The sequence below is a fragment of the Candida pseudojiufengensis genome (assembly GCF_024610245.1).
Source record: "Candida pseudojiufengensis strain CBS 10847 chromosome Unknown scaffold3, whole genome shotgun sequence".
In the NCBI taxonomy this organism is placed as follows: Eukaryota; Fungi; Ascomycota; class Pichiomycetes; order Serinales; family Debaryomycetaceae; genus Lodderomyces; species Lodderomyces pseudojiufengensis.
The window spans coordinates 140,428-164,791 of NW_026261523.1; the positions used below are offsets into that span (position 1 = coordinate 140,428).

General features: G+C 25.6%; 9 protein-coding genes across 9 annotated transcripts; 3 read left to right on the top strand and 6 right to left on the bottom strand. All coding sequences in view use genetic code 12, as the record gives it.

Annotated features, from left to right (window-relative positions):
• Window positions 1-1,516: 1,516 nt before the first annotated feature.
• EGD2 (Egd2p) lies at window positions 1,517-2,068 on the top strand (the record flags this gene model as incomplete). The annotated part of the gene is made up of 1 exon (XM_051760050.1): window positions 1,517-2,068. The coding sequence occupies one exon, from the start codon at window positions 1,517-1,519 to the stop codon at window positions 2,066-2,068; it is 552 nt and encodes a 183-aa protein (XP_051616450.1).
• A 204-nt stretch (window positions 2,069-2,272) lies between these two features.
• Window positions 2,273-3,394, bottom strand: KGF55_000506 (uncharacterized protein; the record flags this gene model as incomplete). The annotated part of the gene is made up of 1 exon (XM_051760061.1): window positions 2,273-3,394. The coding sequence occupies one exon, from the start codon at window positions 3,392-3,394 to the stop codon at window positions 2,273-2,275; it is 1,122 nt and encodes a 373-aa protein (XP_051616451.1).
• Window positions 3,395-4,976: 1,582 nt separating this feature from the next.
• On the top strand, window positions 4,977-6,371 carry KGF55_000507 (uncharacterized protein; the record flags this gene model as incomplete). Its single annotated transcript, XM_051760073.1, has 1 exon — window positions 4,977-6,371. One exon carries the CDS (start codon window positions 4,977-4,979, stop codon window positions 6,369-6,371), a length of 1,395 nt encoding a protein of 464 aa, XP_051616452.1.
• A 2,638-nt stretch (window positions 6,372-9,009) lies between these two features.
• On the bottom strand, window positions 9,010-11,085 carry KGF55_000508 (non-canonical poly(A) polymerase; the record flags this gene model as incomplete). Its single annotated transcript, XM_051760084.1, has 1 exon — window positions 9,010-11,085. The coding sequence occupies one exon, from the start codon at window positions 11,083-11,085 to the stop codon at window positions 9,010-9,012; it is 2,076 nt and encodes a 691-aa protein (XP_051616453.1).
• A 375-nt stretch (window positions 11,086-11,460) lies between these two features.
• KGF55_000509 (protein kinase) lies at window positions 11,461-13,788 on the top strand (the record flags this gene model as incomplete). Its single annotated transcript, XM_051760095.1, has 1 exon — window positions 11,461-13,788. One exon carries the CDS (start codon window positions 11,461-11,463, stop codon window positions 13,786-13,788), a length of 2,328 nt encoding a protein of 775 aa, XP_051616454.1.
• A 312-nt stretch (window positions 13,789-14,100) lies between these two features.
• On the bottom strand, window positions 14,101-16,155 carry ZCF17 (Zcf17p; the record flags this gene model as incomplete). Its single annotated transcript, XM_051760106.1, has 1 exon — window positions 14,101-16,155. The coding sequence occupies one exon, from the start codon at window positions 16,153-16,155 to the stop codon at window positions 14,101-14,103; it is 2,055 nt and encodes a 684-aa protein (XP_051616455.1).
• Window positions 16,156-18,528: 2,373 nt separating this feature from the next.
• On the bottom strand, window positions 18,529-19,407 carry KGF55_000511 (uncharacterized protein; the record flags this gene model as incomplete). The annotated part of the gene is made up of 1 exon (XM_051760117.1): window positions 18,529-19,407. One exon carries the CDS (start codon window positions 19,405-19,407, stop codon window positions 18,529-18,531), a length of 879 nt encoding a protein of 292 aa, XP_051616456.1.
• A 1,011-nt stretch (window positions 19,408-20,418) lies between these two features.
• Window positions 20,419-22,554, bottom strand: FAA2-1 (Faa2-1p; the record flags this gene model as incomplete). Its single annotated transcript, XM_051760128.1, has 1 exon — window positions 20,419-22,554. One exon carries the CDS (start codon window positions 22,552-22,554, stop codon window positions 20,419-20,421), a length of 2,136 nt encoding a protein of 711 aa, XP_051616457.1.
• Window positions 22,555-23,343: 789 nt separating this feature from the next.
• On the bottom strand, window positions 23,344-24,255 carry KGF55_000513 (uncharacterized protein; the record flags this gene model as incomplete). The annotated part of the gene is made up of 1 exon (XM_051760139.1): window positions 23,344-24,255. The coding sequence occupies one exon, from the start codon at window positions 24,253-24,255 to the stop codon at window positions 23,344-23,346; it is 912 nt and encodes a 303-aa protein (XP_051616458.1).
• Window positions 24,256-24,364: the final 109 nt, after the last annotated feature.

A 24,364-nucleotide genomic window follows, 5' to 3' on the forward strand; every position in this document is an offset into this window, starting at 1 on the left:
CCTTTGATAATCGAACGAACCCTAAATCTTGCAAATGCAACATTTTGACATAAATCACTTTACTGATTTGTTCAATGTTCGGCTAAAATCTAAATACGTTTTTCTAGTTCTAAAATTTAGACACGGCTATAAATTTTCTTCACGGAATTACCGATTCATCTTAAATATAATGAATGTAATCATTTCAATGTTAATGAAAACCCAAGGTCTGAATCATATTTAGAATAGACCTTTAGTTAATGTATTGAAGTGATCATATTTCCATTCTATATTTTTAAAGTATTAGCCTTGTCAGTCTATGAAGGGGGCATGGCTAATGCGGGATTAAAGTTCTAAGCCAGGTTAGAAGAAAAAAGATCGAAACTGCACTCTAATTCTACTCCTCGTTTTTGAATTGTTTATTCATCAGCAAAGAGAAGAAAAACCCACTACGTTGCAAAAACTTCAAGTAGTTGATCACCTTCATTTCGTAATTCTTTAATTAGTTGAAAATCTGAATCTAGGTTTGATAAAGTTACACAAAAAATCGGTATGAACTTCGTAAATACAATCTTATATGCAGTATTTTGTTTAACAGATCATCAATTATACAATACATATAATAGGTATGGTATAGGATAAATCATAAGGCAACAAGACTGTGATTAGAAACCTGCTGCATTGAATCTTGCAGCTCATACATTCAGCGAAGAATCTGTCACAGTCCAGTATGATATATTTGTTGTTAAACAATATATTCCATTCGAACCTCATCGCAAAAAAAACTTTTGAACTCATCTCAAAGCTGTAGAATAAACATCAGTCAAATTAAATTCTCTAAATAATTTCACCGAATTGACGAAATGACCCAGACAACTGAATTCAACTAATCAGTTATTCAATATATTGGTCGACGCAACAACATTGGAAAATTAAACCATAGTATTCAATAAAAGTATAATTACTAATAATTATATTTCTTGAAACTTGTCAGACAGCCACATATACCCACCTAATTTCAATTTCTTCCAAAGAAGCATAAAGTAAAAAGGTAAAGATCATTGCTCCTTCACAATCTCTTTCCAACAAGGGAAAGTATTTGATTTACAAGGCAAAATAAAACATAGATAACTAAATCATTAAAGATTATAGTTAAGCAAAACATATTTGAATTTCTCACTTTGAGGGTATATGGGTATCATAACTCATCAACCAAGTTGGATTCAGTGGCTCTTTTGAAGAGTCAAAGAGGGACGTAAACTATAGAAAAAGATCCTATGGATGTACGTCGACAAAGAAAAGAAAAAAAGAAGGGAAAAATTAGTAAAAAAAAAATTAATTTTAGCTTAATTTATATTCTTTGATCTTGATCCGGGTAATACCTTTGAGTCGGGTAAATTTTCATACAAAACACTTTGGTTCAATTTACACGCACTCTCAAATTTGTTCGACGTAATTTTCAATTTTCAATTTTTCAATTAAATTTTCAAATCATAAATTTAGAATCAACTAATCAAACAATCAATTAAATCAAAAAATGTCGGTCGAAGAAATTCCACAAGGTTCAGATGTCAACGTCATCTCAAATAAAAATGAAAAAAAAGCAAGAGAATTAATTAAAAAATTAAATTTAAAACAAATTAAAGGTATTTCAAGAGTTACTTTTAAACAAAGAGGTAATTTAATTTATGCAATTGATCAACCAGATGTTTATAGATCTGCAGCTGGTACTTATGTTGTATTTGGAGAAGCTAAAGTTGATGATATGAATCAAAGAATTGCTGAAGCTCAAGCTCAACAAGCTCAACAAGAAGCTTTAACTAATGCTGCTAAATCAAATACTACCACAACTGAAGAAGATAAATCACCAGAATCAATTACTGCAGATTTAGAAAAAGCTTCATTAAATAATGCAAATAAAGTTGAAGAAGTTGATGATGAAGATGATGAAGAAATTGATGAAAGTGAATTTGATCCAAAAGATATTGCTTTGATTGTTGAACAAACTCATGTCTCAAGAGCTAAAGCTGTAAAAGCTTTAAAAAATCATGATGGTGATATGGTTAATGCTCTTATGGAATTATCATAGATTTATTCATAGGATAGTTTAAGTAAATATTTGTATATATGAAGTACAATTCCATATCATTTTATTTCATTACTTCTTTTCTCTCAATTGTATTATAGTTTAGATTTATCGATAAAAACATGATAAGCTGTACATTCTAGAAAAACTATATACACTTATATACATGCAAATGGAAAGAATTAGTCATTAGCTATAGTACTTAACTTATTCTTTAATTTCTTTTTCAATTGGTGCAATTTCAGGAACAGCTTCTTCAATTGATTTTTCTTTTGGATCATTCTCATTTAAATGTTCCTTTACTTCAATCATTTCAGGAATATCTAAATTTTCTTCCGTTTTATCATCGTCTTCATGTTTTTCCTTAGTTTCTTCCTTTGGTTCGCTTTTTTCATCTATACTATGTTGATCATCATTATAATGATTTTCATCAAATAACATTCCTTTACCATTCATTGAACCACATTTCCAACATTTATATTTTATATTATTTGGATCATCACAATTTGGAGGAGCTAAACCATTATGAGAAAAACAATGAGAACAAATTAATGCATATCTATTTTCTATACTTTCTGAATTATCTGATCCAATAAAAAGATCAAGTAATTTATCTTGTATTGTACGTTTTTGTGGTGCGGGTGGTGGAGATACAGGAGATGATGAGGTTTGTAGATTTGGTTTGGGAGTATGATTTATTTGTTGCTGAATTATTGGTGATTGATTTGATGATAAATGTTGTTCATTTAAATGCAATTCTTTTAATGCTTGTTCTCTTAAACTTTTGGATTTGGTATTTTTATTTGGTTGATTTATGAATTGTTGTTGTTGTTGTTGCAATTGTTGTGGTGTTGGCTTTGGTTTATCATCATATTTATTTATTAATTCATTAGTTTCATTATATTTTGTAATCTTTTTTAATTCATCAATTTTTAATTTATGTCTTTGTTTTAAATTATCTAAATGATGATCTTGAGAATTAATTAAATATTTAAATATGAAATTTATAATTTTAGTAATTAAAATTGAAATTAATGGGAAACCAATTAATAAATAAAAATTAAATTTTGATTGACCTTTTATAAATCTTTGAATCCTATTTGTTGCAATTGTATCAATTGGAATTGAAACATAAGAATAAAAAAAAATTAATAAGTATGTTATAAAATTAAATAATGACAATTTTTTATTTATTGATCTTTTATTTATTCTTAATTTGATTAATTGTTGTTTTGTCTTGTTTATATTTTCTGCTATTGAATTTAATTCTTTTTCAAATTTATTTGGATCAAATCCTGATTTACCACCAAATAGATTGAATACTCCCATGAGTTTTGAGATTGTTTGAGTGGATTCTTGGATAGTAGTAGTCAAATATGTTATAATTTGGACTCCTTAAACGGTTGGTAGGTTTTATCTTGATTCAATTGAGTGATTTAAAAGGTGTTTGTTGATCAATGTTTCAAGTGTAAGTTATTTTTAATTGTTCTATCTTTCGTAGCAAATAATAATTTCTATCATCTTCACTGGATTTACGAGTGTCGTGCATTTTTTGTTTTGACTTAAAAATTAAACTTGTCGTCAAGAAGTTGAAACATATTTCAACACGAAGATCAGCTCTACCTTGTCGACTATTTGAGTAGGTGAAGCTATAGAAATTAACTTGAATAAAAACCATAATTACTAATTGTATTTCAGGTGTTGAACAAGATCCGTATTTTGCGTCAGAATTTTGAGTTAAATTGGTTGCAAAATAATCATTAATCTTAAAGCTTCAATAAAGAAATATTGTATCTTTCTAAAGCGTCTATCTACTTTTTTAAACATAGACTATTAGTCAGATTCTTTACAAATCAAACAAAGCATTTGTACTAGATCAAATCCAGTTTCGTTCAGACGAAGTCATAATAGATATATCCGTGAATATTTTAAATTACACGAGATCAATACCGAAAAAGATACTACAAATATAACCCCAATTGTAATATGAATTAAAGGAATACTAAATTGTTTCAAACCTCTGACTACAATTTGGACCACAATGGTTCCCTTAAAAAACATATATTGATAAGCCGTAGTATTAAACATTTTGGTGTCTCATTTGATTAAATTCCGTCATAAATTGTTTAGTATGTATTTTACTTCTCTATGAAATATTTATTTAAGTAACGTCATATAATTATAAGAAAAAAAAGGGTAGTGCAATTATTAACAAAAAAACTCCGTTTCTATATATAAAATTTAGTTTTGTGTTATATCAGATGTAATTAAATGTTGAGTGGCAAAAACTTCAAACATACAGAAAGATAAAAAAAACTATAGACTAATAAGATAATTGCCAGCTAAGATATATTGGAGCTAAGATTTGGTCTTACCATAGGTTCCATAAACTTGTACTAGCTCTGGCCTACCCTTTTTTTTCCTTCACCCTATGATCTGTAATTCAGTATTTACTATTGTGTATCTTTCTAATTTTATTTTTGCTGTTTTCTATACTTTTATAAATATTGATTGTATTGTGTATTGTGTAATATTATTTAAGTACTAAGTAATATTATTTTTTCAACGAACAATCTAAAATTTTATCACCAAATTCTTAATTTCCATAATTTATTTTTTTCCAACCCCCCTCTTACTTCTTTATTTTCAATTTACAACAACAAATTTATACAGTATTGGACTTCATCTTAATTTGATAGAGGTCTTATATAATACATATATTACATCCATTACAATTGGAATATCTTCATCCAACATCCTTGTATCATACATTCAACTTTTTGTACATAAATTAATTAATAGGGGTCATTTAATTTATCTCCTTTTTTATTTTTCAAGTTTTTTACAACAACTTTACAACCAAATAAATATTTAGAATTTTTTATAATTTTCAAACATATTTAATACTACTATGGCAACATTACGAGATTCAACTACTGGTATACATTCAAAAAGAAAATTAAATGAATTAGAAGATATATCAAATACTCCAAATAAACAACAACAACAAGAACATCTACTATATCGTAATTCATTATCACCATCTAAGAGTAACATACATAAAAGAACTAGATACAGTAGTGATATTAATACTAATACTACAACTTCCTCACAAACTTCCACATCCTCAATAATAATAGAAAGACCAATAACTAGACTGAATTCAAAATTACTTTTAGAACAACAAGAATTACAAAAACAACAAAAATCAGAGAAACCTAATACTAAAAGATCATCATCATCATCAAGACATCTTAAAACAAGAAGCAATAGTGATGTTAATAGTACCAAATCAGATTCCTACCACACAAAATATAACAAAGATCATTTAAATAAACAATCAAATTATACACATAAATCATCAAATACTATAACCCCTCCATCTCCAACTCCAAGTGATGGATTATCAAATGACGAATATCTGAATGAAAATAATCAAGAAATAAAAGAAAATCATCATACAAATTACAAAAATCATCAAGACACATCATCAATTCAATTAGAATATGAAAATGAAAATTATGATCTAGAGCAGCAAGAACGTCCACAACATAGACGTTGTAAATCAGTTTCATTTGTCTTACCAAATGAAGAAACCAAAACTTTTCAACATTCACCATTATTAACTCCTAAAGATGAAGAAGATGAAGAAGAAATTACCAAATATTTACAAGAAAAGGAACAACAACAACAACAACAGCATCATCAAGAAGAAGAAGAACAACAAAATATCAGAAATAATGAAACCTATCCAGCCACTCCACCTGAATCATTAAATGACCATCATAATCAATCAGATTATATGGATCCAAATTTTCAAAATATAATTACTTTACAAACTTCAAAATCTAAACAAGAAATAAATGAATCAACTCAAGAAGAAATATTAGAATCACAACTTTCAATTTTACAAACAAATCCAGATTATATAGTATTAAATTCATCATTAAATTTAAGTTTATATCAAAATCAAAAAATAAAAAATGATATAATAAAATTATCAAATTTAAAAAATCAAATAGAATCATCAACATCTACTTCATCATCTACATCTGCATTTACAACAACATCATCATCAAATATAAATTTAAAAAATTTTATAATTGATTTAATATTAAATAAATTAAATTTACCAAAACCTGAATCAATTATAAATTCTCCTTTTATAAATTGGTCAAAATATCATTCTTCATTAATTAATTTAAATTTTAATGAATTAATTTTGAAAAAAGGAGGTGATGATAACACGAGTAAATATTTAAATGATGATGAAATTAAACTTAGACTTTTTGATTTAATTAAATAATTGGGATTACAATTTTGAGAAATTTGATAAAAACTTTATGAAAGTCTTGATAAATATAAATACTCATATACCATATATATATATAAATTAGTAAATAGGTGAAATATATAAATGATATTATTTTCTTTTAAATATTAATACATGTAAGAGAGTTTTCATTAAACTTTGACATATATGTACCTGGTTTAACGTAAAAGACTAAGTAAGAGTTACGAAACGCTAAAGAAAATAAAAGAGTTTAATTAAAATGTAGACTATGAAAAAAGAATGGTTTAAATTAATTCTAATTTCGGTTTGCATATACGATTTTGAAATTTTCGATAATACGCGTATAAATATAAATGGTTTTTAAAAAAATCTAATTTTTAAAATTCAGGGGCAAATAATTCATTCATCAACACTTATATGAACTATACACATTCATTCGTTCATTCATGCATCAAGCAATCAAATAACAAAAATAGTGGTCTTTAATCTCAGCCGGCTTGAGAATGACATGCGTGATGTAATTAGCATTCATTGATAGGGTCAAGGTAACTACAACTTTCAAGGCTCATATATCTTTTGGTTTTTTATTATTATTTACACCTTGTTGATCAAAAGTGAGGTGGATGGGTAAAAAGCAAATTTAAGGTACAACACTATGACTACCTTTGACCTTCTCTGTGTGTGCTAGGTGCATCCAGTTTGTCTATCCTCAGACTTGCTGGGATTGATCAAGAGCAAGAGCATTTGTTGAAGCATTATTCTCCTTACTTGTGACCAATATCATCAATGGTTGACTCCAGTCGAAATTAATGATTTCGTTTTTAAGTTTTTTTAAATAAGTATTGGTAAAGATAATCATGTTGGTATTAAAATATTGAAAGGTTCTGCATAAAAGGCTGCCAGATCTGATAGTTTAAAATTGGTGACATTAATTAAACTTTTAATATTTTATACTAAAGTTTTGAAAATACTAAAAGTTGTTTTGGAAAATATATGGATCCTTGTATGATACCAGACTTCAACTTAATAAATGAAAAGAGAAAGGAGTTTTTGCTGAAGCAAGAAAGAAAAATACAAAAATTGTGATATTCACGTTCGTACAATTTTTGTATACTTATCTCTAGCTAGTGCAAACATTTCATTCACTTTTCGCTTATTTGACTGAAGGGTAACTCGAAAGAGAATGTTACAATTATTGAAGTTGTTAGTACTGTCGCTGAATTGCTAGAACATCCATTATAATCATTAGTTACTTGAAATGGTACTTCAATCATGAGCCACCAACTTGGTCTTAAAGCTGAATTGTCATTCATTTACGAATTTAGCAATAAAGAGTGGGCTGTTAATTCACAATTGAAATTGTGGTTGAGATATGTTTTCGTACCTCATACTAAACCAGTTTATGACGTTTGTCAGTTAAGGACGATATAGTACATACTACCAGCATTTTTTTTCTAAAGTTATCGGGCATATTGGGAAAGGTTATAAGATTGTTGGATGGTATTTGATTTAAGCAATTTTGTAGGATGGGCTGGGAATAATGGTATGAGATTTGACAAAATCTGGTTTTTTGATGCTGAGCTAGCTGGTATCCGACTTACAAACAAAATTTATTAATGTTCTTTTGTTTGTTAGGTGACTATAAGCTAGCCGCGCATCAACTGAACAAGATGTTTCAGAAGTCATACCTTCTTTTCTAGCTTATGTCCACACTACAAACTCAAATTGATCAACAATAATCAAATAAAAAAGGATACAATAGCAAATGTTTCATCGGCTCACTCGAAATGATAATCAAAACTTCAAGGTTATCTGATGTTTCCACAAAGAATGTCATGAACAGTTCGGATCAAAGACAAAGATTAAACCTGCAAGATTCGAAGGAGAACAGCGAGTTAGGGTGGATAAACAGAATAAAAATAAGTATGAAACACTGGCCTTTAAAAAATCTTATTAAAACGAAAAAATTAAGGAATTGCAAACAAAACTTGAGGAGTCAATCTATGTTGATACGGAGTGTTCTAAATGTTCTTTGGTAGAACATCGGATAGCCTTGCAACATTTGAATTAAAGAAATTAAGAGTCGAAAATCAAAATAAAAACAAGCTTGAATCACTAGCATTTGAAGATAACTTATTTAAAACAAGCAATTGAGGACTTGCAAACAAAAATAAAGGTATTAACCAAGCTAAAAGCAAGTGAGGGTTGAGTCAATTTTGGGAAAGCTATAAAAAAATATTTCTGTGATGGCAACTCAAGAAGATTATGTTGTGAATATCAATGTTTTAAAGGAAGATTTACAACATTCCGTCTAGAATAAATTCTACTCCAGGTAGAAAAGTTTTGGAAAGTATCAATAATAAAGCATTTGAAGACTAATTTAGCTAATTAAAGTTTACATGAAATCAGTCAAAACTCGTATAACTAATTTGTATTTTTAAGTTCTACATACTCATAACGCTCATTTGAACTATAAAAACTTAAAATTTGAAGTTAAATACAAAAAAAGAAGTAAAAAAAATAATTATAATCATCATCATTAACCGCATCAATCTATAAATTTTAATTAAAAAATTGAATTTTATTCTTTCTATCATTCTTCCAATCTGAAAAAAGTAAATAGAATCAACCATGGTAAAAAAAAGTATAGTTACATATCTAAACCTTTTTGTCTCCAAAAATCTCTTTTTATGTCTTTATCAAGATTCGGTTTTTTGGGTAAATTACTTAAGTTTGGTTTTTTAGGTAAATTATTGTTGTTTTCTTGATTTTTATTCTCATTTTCACCTTCATCATTTCCATCTTCAATGTCATTTTCATCTTTTTCGAGACTTAAAAATGATTCAACTAATTTTTTTGTATCTTTTGATTTATTTGTAATTGGAGTTGGTGTAATTGATCTTGATTTTGGTAGACTTTTTGAATTTGAATTTGATTTTAATTTTACTACCTTGGGTTTGTATTCGTCATTTTCATCATTCTCATCTTCATCATCTTTTTCTTCATCATCACTTTCAATTGTCATATCGGAAAAATAATATTTATCATTTATACTTTTATATTTTGAATTTCCTATATTTAAATTTGCTTCAGGATCATAATCTTCTTCATCATCTTCTTCCTCTACTTCTTGTGATTCATCATCATCATTAATCAAAGCATCATTTACAATAATATTTCTATCATCATTAAAATCTCTTTGTTTACCTTTAAATTTTATAATATCTCCTAAAATCAGTTGATTTAATCTTTTTTTATATGAAGCAGAATTTAATTCATAACATTTTGAAATTAATAATTGGAACGCACCACCAAATGCCTTCTTTAAATCCCTTAAATTATATGATGATCTTGTTATATTATTTAATGGATCTGCAGGATCTTGAATTACTATACTAAAAGTATTTCTTGAAGTATTTAAATTTGAATATTTTTTACCTTTTATTAAATATTTTGGTAAATCTGTTTTTTTATCTAATGCAATAATTAAATTATCATAAGAAAAATTTCTACCATATAATTCAAAAAATTCAATTAATAAAACTCCTAAATTATCTAATGCATTCATTGAATTTGTTGCTATTTTCGGATGAAGTTTTATAAAATGATAACACATTATAATTGTTGCATAACCACCTAATCCTCCAACATGAACATTATTTAATTTTCTTGATCTTAAAAATTGTTTTATAACTAATACTAATTCTCTTAATCCTGGAGTTGAATTAAGCCATTTTCTAATTCTTTTTGCTGCATCAATACCATTTTTTCTTTCAAAACTAATATCAATATTTAAATTTGATAAAGGATCAACAAATTTTATTATTGGAACTTTTGCAGAAGCAATAACTTCAACTTTATCAGCTAATTTTTTAGCTTTTAAAAATGAACTTAATTGATATAATCTTGATCTATTTTCATAATCTCCCGTGTCGGAAATTATAACTAAATCAATATCTGAACCAGGTAAATATAAATCAGTTGCACATGATCCAAATACATGAGTTTCTGTACCTGGCCAAAATTTTGAAATTTGAGTTTTTAAATTATTTATAATTTTATTTCTCATTATAATTTCTGATTTATGTGGTGATATATAATTTACAAAATCTTTAATTTCTAATGTTAACCAATCTGCTATTTCTTTTTGAGTTGAATGATCATGATTTTTTATCCATGCATATGTTGAATGAGGGGTGTTATTGTTGGGTCCGTAGTTGGCTTTTGGTGTCGAATCCATTGGTCCATCATTATATTCATTTTGATCTGATATATTTTCTTCGTCTTCTTCTTCTGAGGACGATGAAAACCCAAATCCTATAAAATCTTGATTTTTAGTTACTTCATTACTTTCTTCTTTTGGTTTATCTTTTGGTATAAATTCAGTTGGATCATAATCATCATTGATATCTTCATTATTTTCAAAATCTTCAATTTCATCATAATCTTTTTCATTAGTTATATAACCAGGTGAATTTTCAATTTCATCTTCATCTTCACTATCTATTAGATGAAACCCATCATTATCTGAATAATCATCTATTTCATCATTATTATTGTAATCATATACGTATTCTGAATCTGAATTATCTTCTGAATTTAAATTTTCATATGAATTGAATTTTTTGTTTGGATTTGGTAGACTATTTTTACTATTGATTTTCTGCTTTTTCTGTTTTGGTAGTCGGTTACTCTCTTTATTATCTCTCTTCCTTTTTGATCCCATTGTATTAGTTCTTTGTGTGATTCGAAGTAGATTGTTTCTTTAATTGTTATACTATTTTATCTTTTGGTTGTAAAACATTTCTTAGTGATAATAATTTACGAACAAATTTGATGAGCAAGTGGTAGCTATCTACTTTTTCCAGATTTAGCTCCGAAAAGCCGCATTCGATATTTTTCTTTTAATTTACATGATTTACATAAAGTAAATGGTAATTTATATCATTCTATTTAAGGGGTACAAGTTTTTCAAAATATCATTTAAATTTCACAAATATTCATTAGAATTTATATGATTTGGCTAATTTAGAGATTTTTATTTCTGCTTCACAAAGTACATCACTGTTTAGTTGGAGACATTGATTCAAACTAATTTAAAATGTCTATTATACCATATAATCCTAAAAATAATGATGTTTTATATCATAATCCTAATGAAGGAATATTAATACTTCATGATACTCAAGAAAATTCAATTCAATTACTTTCAACATTAGAAAATTCAAAACAACATCGTCCCGAATCATCCAGTACAACTACCACTACTCCCAATATAAAATCAAATTTTGATAAAGATGGAAGATATTCAAATTTTCAAGATAATGGAGGTACAAAAAAATGTCCAAGTTGTGGATTTGTTTGGAATGAATATGAAAGAAATTCAAATTCAAGAAGATCAAGTACAACTTCTGGATTTAATTTACGTCAACCACCACCAATAGGAATTGAATCAAATACTTTTATGCATAATGATTATTTTAAATTATTAGCTCAAATACCTTTTAATCAGAATAATAATAATAAGAACAATAAAAAATCAAGTACAAATGCGAATAATAGTATACCTAGTGGAGTCTTTAATCAAGGATATTTTAAAAGATTTTTTAGAAAAGTTGATTCAAATCCATTAGGTTCTGGAGCTCATGCACAAGTTTATAAAGTAGAACATATTTTAAATGATATAGTATTAGGAACTTATGCCGTAAAAAGAATTAGTGTTGGAGATAAATATGAATTATTAGAACAAGTTTTAAATGAAGTTTTAATATTATATGAATTATCAGCAAAAAGTGCAAATGAAAATAATTTAATACGATATAATCATGTTTGGTTAGAATTAGGTGAATTGGAAGATTCAAATGCTTTTTTTTTACCTGAATTAAATTCAGGTGCTTCAAATACAAATGTAAAATCAGAAAAAGTTCCTTATATGTTTATATTACAACAATATTGTGCAGGTGGTCATTTAGAAGATTTAATAAATAAAAATTATCAAATTGAAGAAAATATGACTTATAGTGAAAAAATAAAATTAGAAAAATTAAAAAGAAAAAACAAAAGAAATCATCAATCCAATGATACAGAATCTCAATGGTTAGATAATTTTGAAATTTGGAAATTTTTTCATGATATTGCTAATGGAGTTAATTATTTACACAAACATGGAATTTTACATAGAGATTTAAAACCATCAAATTGTTTATTAGATTTAAAGTATAATAAATCTTCATTAAATTTTCCCTTGTATTTTACAACAGTTGAAGAATTTGAAACAAAAGTATTTGATTTACCTAAAATCTTAGTTTCAGATTTTGGAGAAGGGAAATTTATTGATAAACATAAAAATTCTCATATTGGTAATAAATTAGAAGAAAGAGAAGGTAATACAGGTACATTAGAATTTACAGCTCCTGAATTATGGATTTGTAATGATGATCCAAAATTAGGTGGTAAAAATTTTATAAATGATTTTACTTATGAAAGTGATATTTATTCATTAGGTTTAATTCTTTGTTATTTATGTGTTGGAAAATTACCTTTTACTGATTTAATAAAAGATGAAATTGATCCAAATATTGCAAGAAATAATATTTTAAAATGGTATGAAAATTCAACTTTCTCATCATTTAGTGCATGGTTTGATAAAGTTATCATTTCAAAAGGAAGAAAAATTGATGAATGTTTAATCGATTTTAAAATTTTAATTTGGAAAATGTTAAAAGAAGATCCAAATATTGATGATAAATTCAAAGATCAAGAAAGATGTAATTCTAAAGAAGTTTTATTATATTTAAATGATATGAAATGGGAAAGATTTGTTAAATCGGAACCAAAATCACGGCTTGATGGCGGTGGTTTATTTGATAAACCTTCGAATTTGCAATCACTTAGAAATGATTTAGCACTATATAAACCAAACTATAGTGGGATTTCTAAACGAAAATCTATTGAAGATCAAATGGAACAAGAACAAAATAATGAAGAAGAAGATGAAGAAGAGGATATAGAATTTTCCAAATTAAATGATACAGATCATTTCAATTTAACTGAAGAAGAGTATGAATTTAAATCAGAATCAAATCATCAACCATTATTATTATTGAATAATGATCATCCTAACCCTAAATCCAATACCACAACTAATAAAAAAAAGAAAGTAAAATTTTCAAAAACTCAATTTAATTTAAATCAATTTCAAACATTACCATTTTATAGTATAGAATTAATATTATTAGAATATTTATCAATATATTCACCACATTTTTCACAAATTTTATTAAAAATTTTAATTTATTTTATAATTGGTATTGATTTAATATTAGTTGAATATAAAATTATAAGAACTGGATTATTTGTTTTTATTTTTATTACTTTTGCTATTATGTTGGGATATTCTATTGGTGGTGGTTCTAAGAATGTTTATTAAACTAATCACCTGGTACATGCAGCATTTGATAATTTTATGAAATCTGGTGAGAATGAAATGGGTAATAGACTGTTGGTTTTGATACAAATAAAAAGTTAGAATTCATAGTTGTTGATGGGAGAGGATATAACTTGACTTTAAGATTGATATAGTAATTCAATAACACTCATTATTAGATTTCAAATTTGTGGGATCTACTTTATATAATCCTCTTTTTTGTCTCTCGTTGATTGTATTTACTGGCAAGTTAGTAGAGTTCACTAGATACTACGTTAAAAATTTTTATGAGTTATGCAATTTCATTAGTATCATCTATTCATTACAACTATTTAATAAAAAAATTTTATCAATACAATAATCAATTAAATCCCCTAATTTTAAATTTAAATCTAAAACATTAATTTCATCATCAATTAATCTATAATCTTTTAATAATAATTTTGTTTTATAATCATATTGTAAAATATTATTACTGCTGATATTAAAAATATTTAAAGTTTCTATATTTCTTGAATATATGTTTTTTAAAATTGATTCATCATTTCTATTGAATGATACATATTTTAAAAATGGAGAATTGGTATTGTTTGTTGTTGTTGTTTCGGTGGTTGTTGTTGTTGTTGTTGGATAATGTTCTGGTCTTATAATTGTTGTATTAAAACTATTTATTGGAATTTCTTTAACATTTATAATTTTTCTTGTATTAAATTTATAATCTTTTATATTATTATAATAATTTTTCCAATTTATATTATTATGATAAAATACAAATCTTTTTCTGAAAAATGAATATAATCTTGAACTATACAAAATATGACGTTGTAAAATTTCATAATTGAAAAACTTATTAATAAAAGGATTATATTTTGATATTGTTAAAATTTCTTTATTTTCAAAACTTCCATTTGTTGGTAATATAAAATTTGAACTAAATAAATATTTACAAGCTGGAAAAACAGCATCTAATGCTGATGCAATTGCTAAATAATATGTATATAATGTTGTTGATAAATCTTTTATAAAAATTGATTCATCATAATTTGAATTATCAATTTTAAATCTATAATTCATTGCAAATGATGGACATATACAATTCCATTCTTTTGAAATTTCATAAATTAAATTTGAAGGATATGTAGTTACTAAATTTTCATCTCTTGCACTAAAAATATTTTTTAAAACTTTTAAATTTAAAAATTTCATAAGATTTGAATATTGTAAATTTAAATTTTCAAATTTTAATTTTGTTTTAGGTGAAAAATTTATTGATTGATGTTTTGAAGAATTAAAAATAAATTCTAAACTTCTTAAATTTGATTCAATTTCAAATAAAAATTGAGGATTATATGATGGTATATGAATACTTATAACATTAAATTGTAAAACTTTTCTTAAAAATTCAATTAATTCATTATTTGTTTCATAAACTAATTTAAATGATTCAAATATTGAATTAAATGAATTTATATATGAATTATATGAACCTTTCATCATTATATTTGTAAAAAATAATGTATATGCTGTTAAATATGTTATAGTTTCTTTATTCTTGTTTGAAATTCTTGAATTTAAAATTGATCTACATTGATGATATAAGTTTGCTATATGATTATCTCTTTTAATTTTATAATCATGTTTTGAATGTTTGAAATGATTGACTATTATTGATTCACCTAATAATTGAATAGATTCACTTAAAATTGTTATATTATTATTAAATAATAATTCATCACTTATAAAATCTATTAAATCACTTTCTCCAATAACAAGATGTCTTTTAAAATCTAAATCATATTTTTTAATTTTTCTTTTAAATTGTTTTTTATTCATAATTTTAAATTTAACTTGATGTTCAAAACCTTTTGGTAATATATTTTTATTACTGTTGCTATCATTTTCAATTTCAAAATCATTTATAATTTTAAATTCTTTATTAAAATTTTGCATTGATAAATTATTATATTGTAATGGAGGATAATTTATATTTGGTATAATTATAGGTAAATTAGATAATTCATATTTAAATTCTAAAACACTTTCTCCTTTATTTACATGGTTTAATGTTGGTTCAGATGATAATAATAATTTATTTGGATGTTGTTTTATAACTCTATTAGCAGGTAATCTATAATTTGAATTTAATAATTTATTTTGACTATTTCTTAAAGAATGAGTTATTTTAATTTTTTCAATTTCTTCAATTGATAATTTTAAATATGAACATGAATCTTTTTTACTTTTTAAACAATTTTTACAATTTGGTAAATTTTCATCACATCTTATTTTTTTACGTTTACAATTTAAACAACCTAATTTTGAATTTGTATGTCTTCTTCTTTGAGCTTGATTATTTGATGATTTGGTCATATTTTTGAGAAGAAAAAATGGGTATTTTGTGTGAATGGATGACTTGGAGTGTATTTGGTGAAGATAAGTAAGCACAATAATGTGTATCTAGTTTACTAGTTGGTTGTAAAAATTGAAATTTTTTTGAAGTAGTAAAGGATTTGATGTTATATGTTTATACTGATGTATAATGGTAAATTTTGATTGGAAAAGTAAAGTTGTAAATAATGGAAAAGATGGTATTAATGTGGCTCGGTGTGAATATTGATAATGTAAGTAGCTATGGATATTGGTATATGTTGCTAATAAAATTGGTTGTAAAAAAGTAAGTATAGATCATGGTTTATATTTATATTTTTCTTCTCTCTATTTGTTCAAAAATATAATCAATTACGATTTACAACAAGAGTTTAATACTAAAGTAAAAAAGAAATATTAGAGAGAGATTGGTTTCTATTGTTACTAAAAAGTAATCAATTACTAAAATAAAACTTTATAATAAATTCTATTTAAAGAATTAATTACGAACTAAATTAGTAGTAGTGTGGTCTAAGTTATCAGACTACATGAAACTTAAACTTAAATTATTCTCCAATTAATTCAGTTTTCTTTTAAATTAAACGTATCCTTTGATTTTTAAATTCAAAAAACAATGATTGTAACTAATACAATAATCTGAATATACTTTGTATAACCTAGCAAAACGTCTATGATTTATTAATAGAATGGTAGAAGAGCATTAATTGCGCTCCTACATTTCCGTAGTGAAAATAAAAGCACAAAAATAGATTTATTTTTTTCACTTGCGAAGTAAAGCGCAAATATGAAATCTAACCAAAAATATTTAAATCCATACAACAATAAGAATATATTGAATTTGAAAAATTTCAATTATTTACAAATACCTTTCTAGTTGAAAAATGATACATACAATTTACATTCACTTTTGGATGAGGTTTCTAATGATATAGATTTTTAACATTAAAATTTAATTTGTCAAATTCATGAATGTTCAAAAATTCTTATGTAGAAAAAATCCTTCTGACTACGGTTAATTTCTCTACATAAGAATTTTTCACACAGTCTTTTACGAAGAGGGAAAAATAACCTCCGTGAGCTACCAAACATTTTGCGTTAACGTGACCTTTCTAACCTCGAATGAAAAAACTAGTTGCGTTTTAAAAAAGGTCATTCCACACTTAGACCTAAGTCAACCATTCTAGTGACTTGATCTCACCACTTTACTCGTCAGTATGTTTTGCACGTTAGCATAGAGTGTCATAGCTGCATTGACAAAAGAGTCAGACAGCGTCAAGTACTGTTAGATATTGAAAGTTTCCTGAAGTATAAGAGTTGGGTTCCATTATTAGTGTTCAGAAAATTAAAGTTTACCGACCCAATACATGCGTACATCACCCTCGATAATTGATTTCCGACGGAGGTTATTTTTCTACCTTCGTCTTTTACGCGCTTCAATTTCTCGTTCATAAAATATTTATCAGTAATTATTTAAAAGTGGAAAACATTTGTTGTTCAATTTAAGTATCAATCAGGGTTATGGTTAAATTGTCATTACATCATTTCAAATAGACAAACAGTATTTAAATCCACATACGCTGCTTATGTCGATGATTTGGTACGTATGCTCAAACTTACTATCTTAATTAGAGATTTCAAAGAGTGGATAGGAAAGTCAAAAATTCAAACAAAACAACTATGTGTTACAAATAAATCATAAAAGACGACGATTTTCGGTAGGATATGACATACATTTTACCCTGAATACTTGAAGCTTTTAATTCACTGTTTATAATCATTAACATATCGACAATAATAAGATTTCGTGAGGTTTTCTCAATGGTCTTTATCCAAACTTGCAGTGGTGATATATATTCGAAATACTGTGAACTGACAAGATAATTGATGGCTCAGTAACATTTCATGGTAAAAGTTTAGACAAACATCAAAGAAGTCACAATATTGGAGATAAGAAATTACTTGGTATTAATTAAATGTGCTAATGACTTAAGAAATTACTTATTGTGATAAAAGCTGATCATGAGTCATTAGCCCCTATAATTGATACCAAGTAGTTCCTTTTCCCTAACATTGTAACTTCGTTGATTGACAATAACATATCAAACTCCAATTATTGCGTGTGCTATGTGGGCAAAGAATATAATGCAAGTAATATATTATCCATATCATAAATTTTATATACGTCTTGCTAAATAGGTTATATAGTAAAAATTTATAGAAGATATAGACGAAACATAATCATGTCCTACATCCGAAGAGAATTGGCAGACGATATTGTAAAAATCAAGGTTGTATTCAACTTCATCAAGAAGTCATTTGCTGCATTAAAATAATAAGTATATATTTATCTAAATTTTAAACTAATATATCTTTTAAAGATTTATTTAATTTTGCAATTTCAATTTGTTCTTTTACTAAATCATCAACATTTCTTAATTCAATATTTGAATTTAAAACTAAAACATTATTATTAATAATTTCATAATTAATTTGATTTTGACCAGCAAATATCATTTCAATTTCATTAATTAATTTCTGGGAATCATTTGATAATTTTAAAAATGATTGAATCGTAGTAATTGGAAAATTATTTAATCCTGTTATTTCATATAGTTGTTTCAATTTTAAAAAATCATTTTTCTGTTTTATTCTTAATTTTATATCATTTGGTATTGAACTTGGTGATTGTTTTAAATTACATAAATCAATTGTTGAATGTGCTAATGATTTATATATTTCATTTGGAATATCTTGTACCAGTACAAGTTTTTGATCATTTGTTGAAGTAGTATTTGAAGTTGAAGGTAATGCGGAATCTTGATTTTGACTATTATTTTGATTGGCATTATCATACTCATTGATCTGATCATGATTTAATTCAATTAAATTTTTAGATACCTTGTAAAATAATTTAGATTTTAAATCATACTTAGAATCAATTAAAATTAAATTAACTAAATTACAAAAAGTAAATTTATAAAATTCAATTAAATCTTGAAACTCCATTGATTCATTTTGATGATTTAAAAAATAATCAATTTGATATAACTCTAAAATTGGTATAATTAAATTTGAACTATTTGATAAATATAATGATTTACTAAAATTTGATAATAATTTTAAATCTGGATTTTTGGAAATTTCATCTCTTATCATTATTAATAATTCTTCATTTATATGATTTGTATTTGATTCATGTAATGCTTCTAGTATTGTTTCTCTTGGTAATGACATATTGATATGTTTGATATGAAAATTGTGGTTGTAAATAAAAAAAAGATACGTAAACCTTTTTTAGTTTACCGATAAGTTATTTCCTCAAGTGCTGTGATTCAAACCACTTTATGATAAATGAGATCTACTGGTACGAAGTATTTTCACTAGCAGTCCAGACTCTTTGGGGTCTTTGTCTCAAGTGAACTGATGAATTTAATGGAAGTTAGATATAACGACTTATTACAGATCTTGTTGCCGAAGCACCAAGCTCTGACATTCAACTTACGATAAAGGAGTCAATTAAATATTCATCAATTACCATTTTACATGTATCAAACACAACATTATATTCAAACGGAAGTCAAATTAATTCATTATCCCAATATTCATATACAATAGATATCATTGAACAAGTCTTGCCCAATTGGTTGTACTTTGGCAAAATCTAATACATTACGAGATGATATCATAATGTATTAGATTATGCAAAAGTTGCATCAATTAGACAAGATTTAATAAGCTCATTTACAAAAAATCCTCAGAAGATGTATAATAGAGAAAGAAGTCAACTACATTTACTTCAATCTAGTTATATGGTGCAGCATTGAAAAGTTATCTTATTGAAGTTTATGATTAAGCTATAAAGATCATCTTATATTTTGGGTAAATTCTTAAATTGATGCAGTAATATTTGTCAATCAAAGTAATTTGAGTTGGGAAAGTTTGTTTCAACTACCATCATCATCACGGTTGGAGTTGGAGTTGAAAAAAAACTAATATTTGATGGTAGGATTGAGCAAGTATTTTGTTTAAAAAAATCTAAGAGCCTTAAGAGTTTACGAGATTTCAATGATATATCATGCAATTTTGGCTTGGAACAACCAGAGTAGTATGATATATTATTGATATCAACTTTTGACAAAATTTATAATAATAGTAAATCTATTCATAAGTATCAGTGTTACACTATATACAAAATAAATTACCAAACTACTTTTAAAACATAAAAACATTAATTTTAATTACTACCTATAAATTACCATTACTTAAAATTTTACCTTCATTATACATTTCATCAATATCATTTTTAAAAAATTTAGCAGCTATTGGTCTTTTAATTTTTAAAGTAGGAGTAATAACATTTTTTTCAATAGTTAAAGGTTCAAAATAAATTTTTAAATTTTGAATTTTTTCAAAACCTTGTAATTCAATTTTTGAAATTGATTCATTTAAATCTTTTAAAAATTGTTTTTTATTTAATGTTAAAAATTCAATTATTGCATCATTTTGATTAATTTTATCTCCAAATTTTTGAATTATATATTCATGAATATTTGAATCTAATCCAACAATAGCTACTAAGAAATTATGTAATGAATCACCATGAACAAATAATTGTTGAATATATGGAAATTGTGATAAATAAATTGTTTCAATTTTTTCAGGACTTACATATTCACCTTGTGATAATTTATAAAAATTTTTTGCTCGATCAATTATTGATAATCTATTACCATCCTTTGGATTTATATATCCTACATCACCAGTATGAAACCAACCATCTTCATCAAAAGATTTAGTAGTTTCTTCTGGATTTTTATAATATTCTTTAAATACGGGGGACCCTCTAATTAATAATTCACCTCTTGGTCCTTCTGCATCTTCTGAAGTATAATTCATATCTGGTAAATCCATTAATTTAATTTCACAAGTACTTGATACACTACCAACTGATACATTTAATGAATGTCCAATACAAACACTCATACCAGAAGTAGTTTCAGTCATTCCATAACCATTATATAATCCCTTTGGTAAATTTAAAGCAGCAGTTAAAAATTTAACAGTTTCTGAACTTATTGGAGCTGATCCACAAACTAAAAATTCAACTTTTCCCATCCCAATTTTTCTTCTTAATATATTTAATAATCTATCATAAATTAAATGAGGAGGATTTTGAAATTCTTTTGTATGATTTTTTAATTTATAATCAATTGCTCTTTTAAATAATCCACTTATATAAGAATCTCCATTAATAGTTTGAGCTTTTATAGCAGCTTCTAATTTAATTAATACTCTAGGTACTAAACATAAAAAAGTTGGTTCCAATACTTTTATATAATCTAATAAAGTAAGATTTGAAGGACCTTGAGGATAACCAATTTTAACTCCGGTAATTAAACAAAGTTGTAATAATACTCTTTCATAAATATGAGCTAATGGTAAAAAACTATAATGAACTCTATTGGGACTTTGACCTAAAGCACATAAATGACCACTTATACTTGACACCAAATTACCATGAGTTAAAACAACCCCCTTTGGGACACTACCTGTAGTTCCACTAGTAAAAGAAATAGTAAAATTATCTTCAGGTTTTGGAATTATAGGAGTTAAAGAATTAACTTCACCTAATTTTTCAACATGTTTGATATCAAATAATGAAATTTGATTAGCAAAAGCTAAATCTTTTAAATTTATATCATCATCTTCTAAAGAATCCATTGAAATAATAGTTATTAAATTTTTTAAATCATGATTTTTTTTCAACTCTATAAGTTTTGAAATTTTTTCTTTACTACATATAACTATTGGTGATTCAGTTAATTTTAAAATATATCTTGAAGTATCACTACCTAAAGTATCATATAATGCAGTTGATATTATTCCATATGAAGCACAAGTTATATCAGTAAGAGCCCATTCAGGTCTATTATGAGAATATATAGTTAAAATAAATGGATTTGAGTTAGTTGGATCATATTTTAAATTTTCATGATTTATATCTGTAGTTTTAAAAGGATTATTTTCTAATATAAAATATATACCTGAACCTAAATTATTTCTTCTAATTTTAATTTCTTCAAAAGTTTGTGATTCATATTTACCAAATGATCCATTTGATAATTTAATTCTTGAAGCTAAACATGGTTGTTTGGAAAATAATGATGAAGCAATTTCAAAACTATCATGAACAGTTGTAATACTTGGATGTAAACTACTTATTAAATTATCTTCACAAGTTGAATTTCTATAAATTGATGAATAACCTGGAATACTTGTATTTGGAAGTTCTTTTGATTCAGAAAATGTTTCAACTGATGGAATATTTCTAATTAATTCTCCTATATGTTCAGGAGTCTCATTAATTAATGTAGCGACCATAGTGATGTCAAATTTCTAATAATCGTTTGAGGAAAAGGAAGGTAGGTTTGAATGGATGAACAAATGAATGTTAAACAATTGAATGAACGTGTTACTTCGTCGTAAGGAAGTGATGGTAGATTTTCTTAGTGAAATTGAAAAAAAAATAAAAACTTTAAATAAGATATCTGAAAGTATAAATAGATCTACAAAATCAAGAAAAATAATTTCATCTGATTGGTGTTTTGATCTTGTAATGGAAATGGATAAATTTTGAAAATAAAAAGATGGAAAAATTGTCTAATTTTCCTTAAAAAATAAAAATTTTGAAATTTTTCAATTCTTCCCCACATTTAAAGTAAAGTACAAAATAATAAAATTTTATATGAAACAAATAATAATATGCTTCGGTACACCAGAAGTAAGAAGATGATTTTAGTACCGAGTTCTATACTGTAAAATAACGTCTTTTTAAATGAGGAATACTTCAATTAGTTTGTTTGACTTCTTTCTTTCTTCTTTCTTCGTGGCTTGTATTGCAATCAAATTGTACGTCGGAGATTCTCGATATTAAAAACATTTTCGGAGTCGAGAGATTACATTTTGTGGATTGTTTATGTATGATTTATTAAAAATTTAGATTATACAGTTAAGAAATTATTATAAAACCGCTTAACTAGTGGTTAGTATAGAGCTAAATTTAACCGACGGATGTAAAACGTAAAATTAGAAGTCTAGGTTAAATACATTCTATTACTTTTAGGTCTATTCACTTCTATTTTCTGTCTATATCAACACTTATCTCTCTATTTATCTTGTTGGAAATGGTAATTTAACATGACATCTATTTACAATTTCTAAATAATTTGATTCATTTTCAGCATTAATTATACCATGTCTTATTAAAAAATCAATTATAATTAATCCACAATTTGGTTTAAATTTTTTATTTTTTAAATTATTTATAATTTCATCAATTTCTAATAATTGATAATCTTCTGCTTCTCCATCTTGAGGTTTTATTAAATTTGAATCTTTTTCTTCAAATTTTAAATCATAAATATATTCAACTTCTGGTTGTACTCTTTTATCTGAAGTTAAATACATATATGATACAACTCCAACATTTTTTATATTCTTTTTAACAAAATCTTCTTCTAATCCAGCTTCTTCAAAACATTCTTTTATTACTGTTGTTTCTAATCCATAAGGATATCCTAATCCTCCTGCTACTGTATTATCCAACATTCCTGGATATGTTGGTTTAGTCATTGATCTTTTTGGAATCCACATCTTTATTTTACCATTAGATGATAATTCAGCTGGTATATAACCATTAATATGAACTCCATATGTTACAACTCCTAAAAGTACACTAAATGCTCTTTCAATCAACATATATGGTTTTGTAGATGGATTATAAATAATGTATAATTCATCTCTCCAACCTTTGTTTAATAATTCATCTAATTCTGGTTTTTTTCTCCATCTATTGGCTATTTCTGCAAACAATTCATTTCTTTTCTCAAATGTATCATATTTTGAAGAAATTTTTATGTATTTATGTTTTATTGAAAACTCCGACTCAGATTTAAATAGGTTTGCAATTTCTGGAGTTATATAACCTAATTCTGTTTTTCCTTTATGATCTAATAATCTATAATATGAACTAGCATTTTTAAATGAATCCACTTGATCTATTATATCCAAATAAATAGACATAATGTAAATTGATTCATCTATTGTCAATATTATAAATTCGCGGTTAATATTATCATAAATTAAAGAAGACCAATTTTTTTTCTCTTCTTATTTGAAACTAAAAAATATC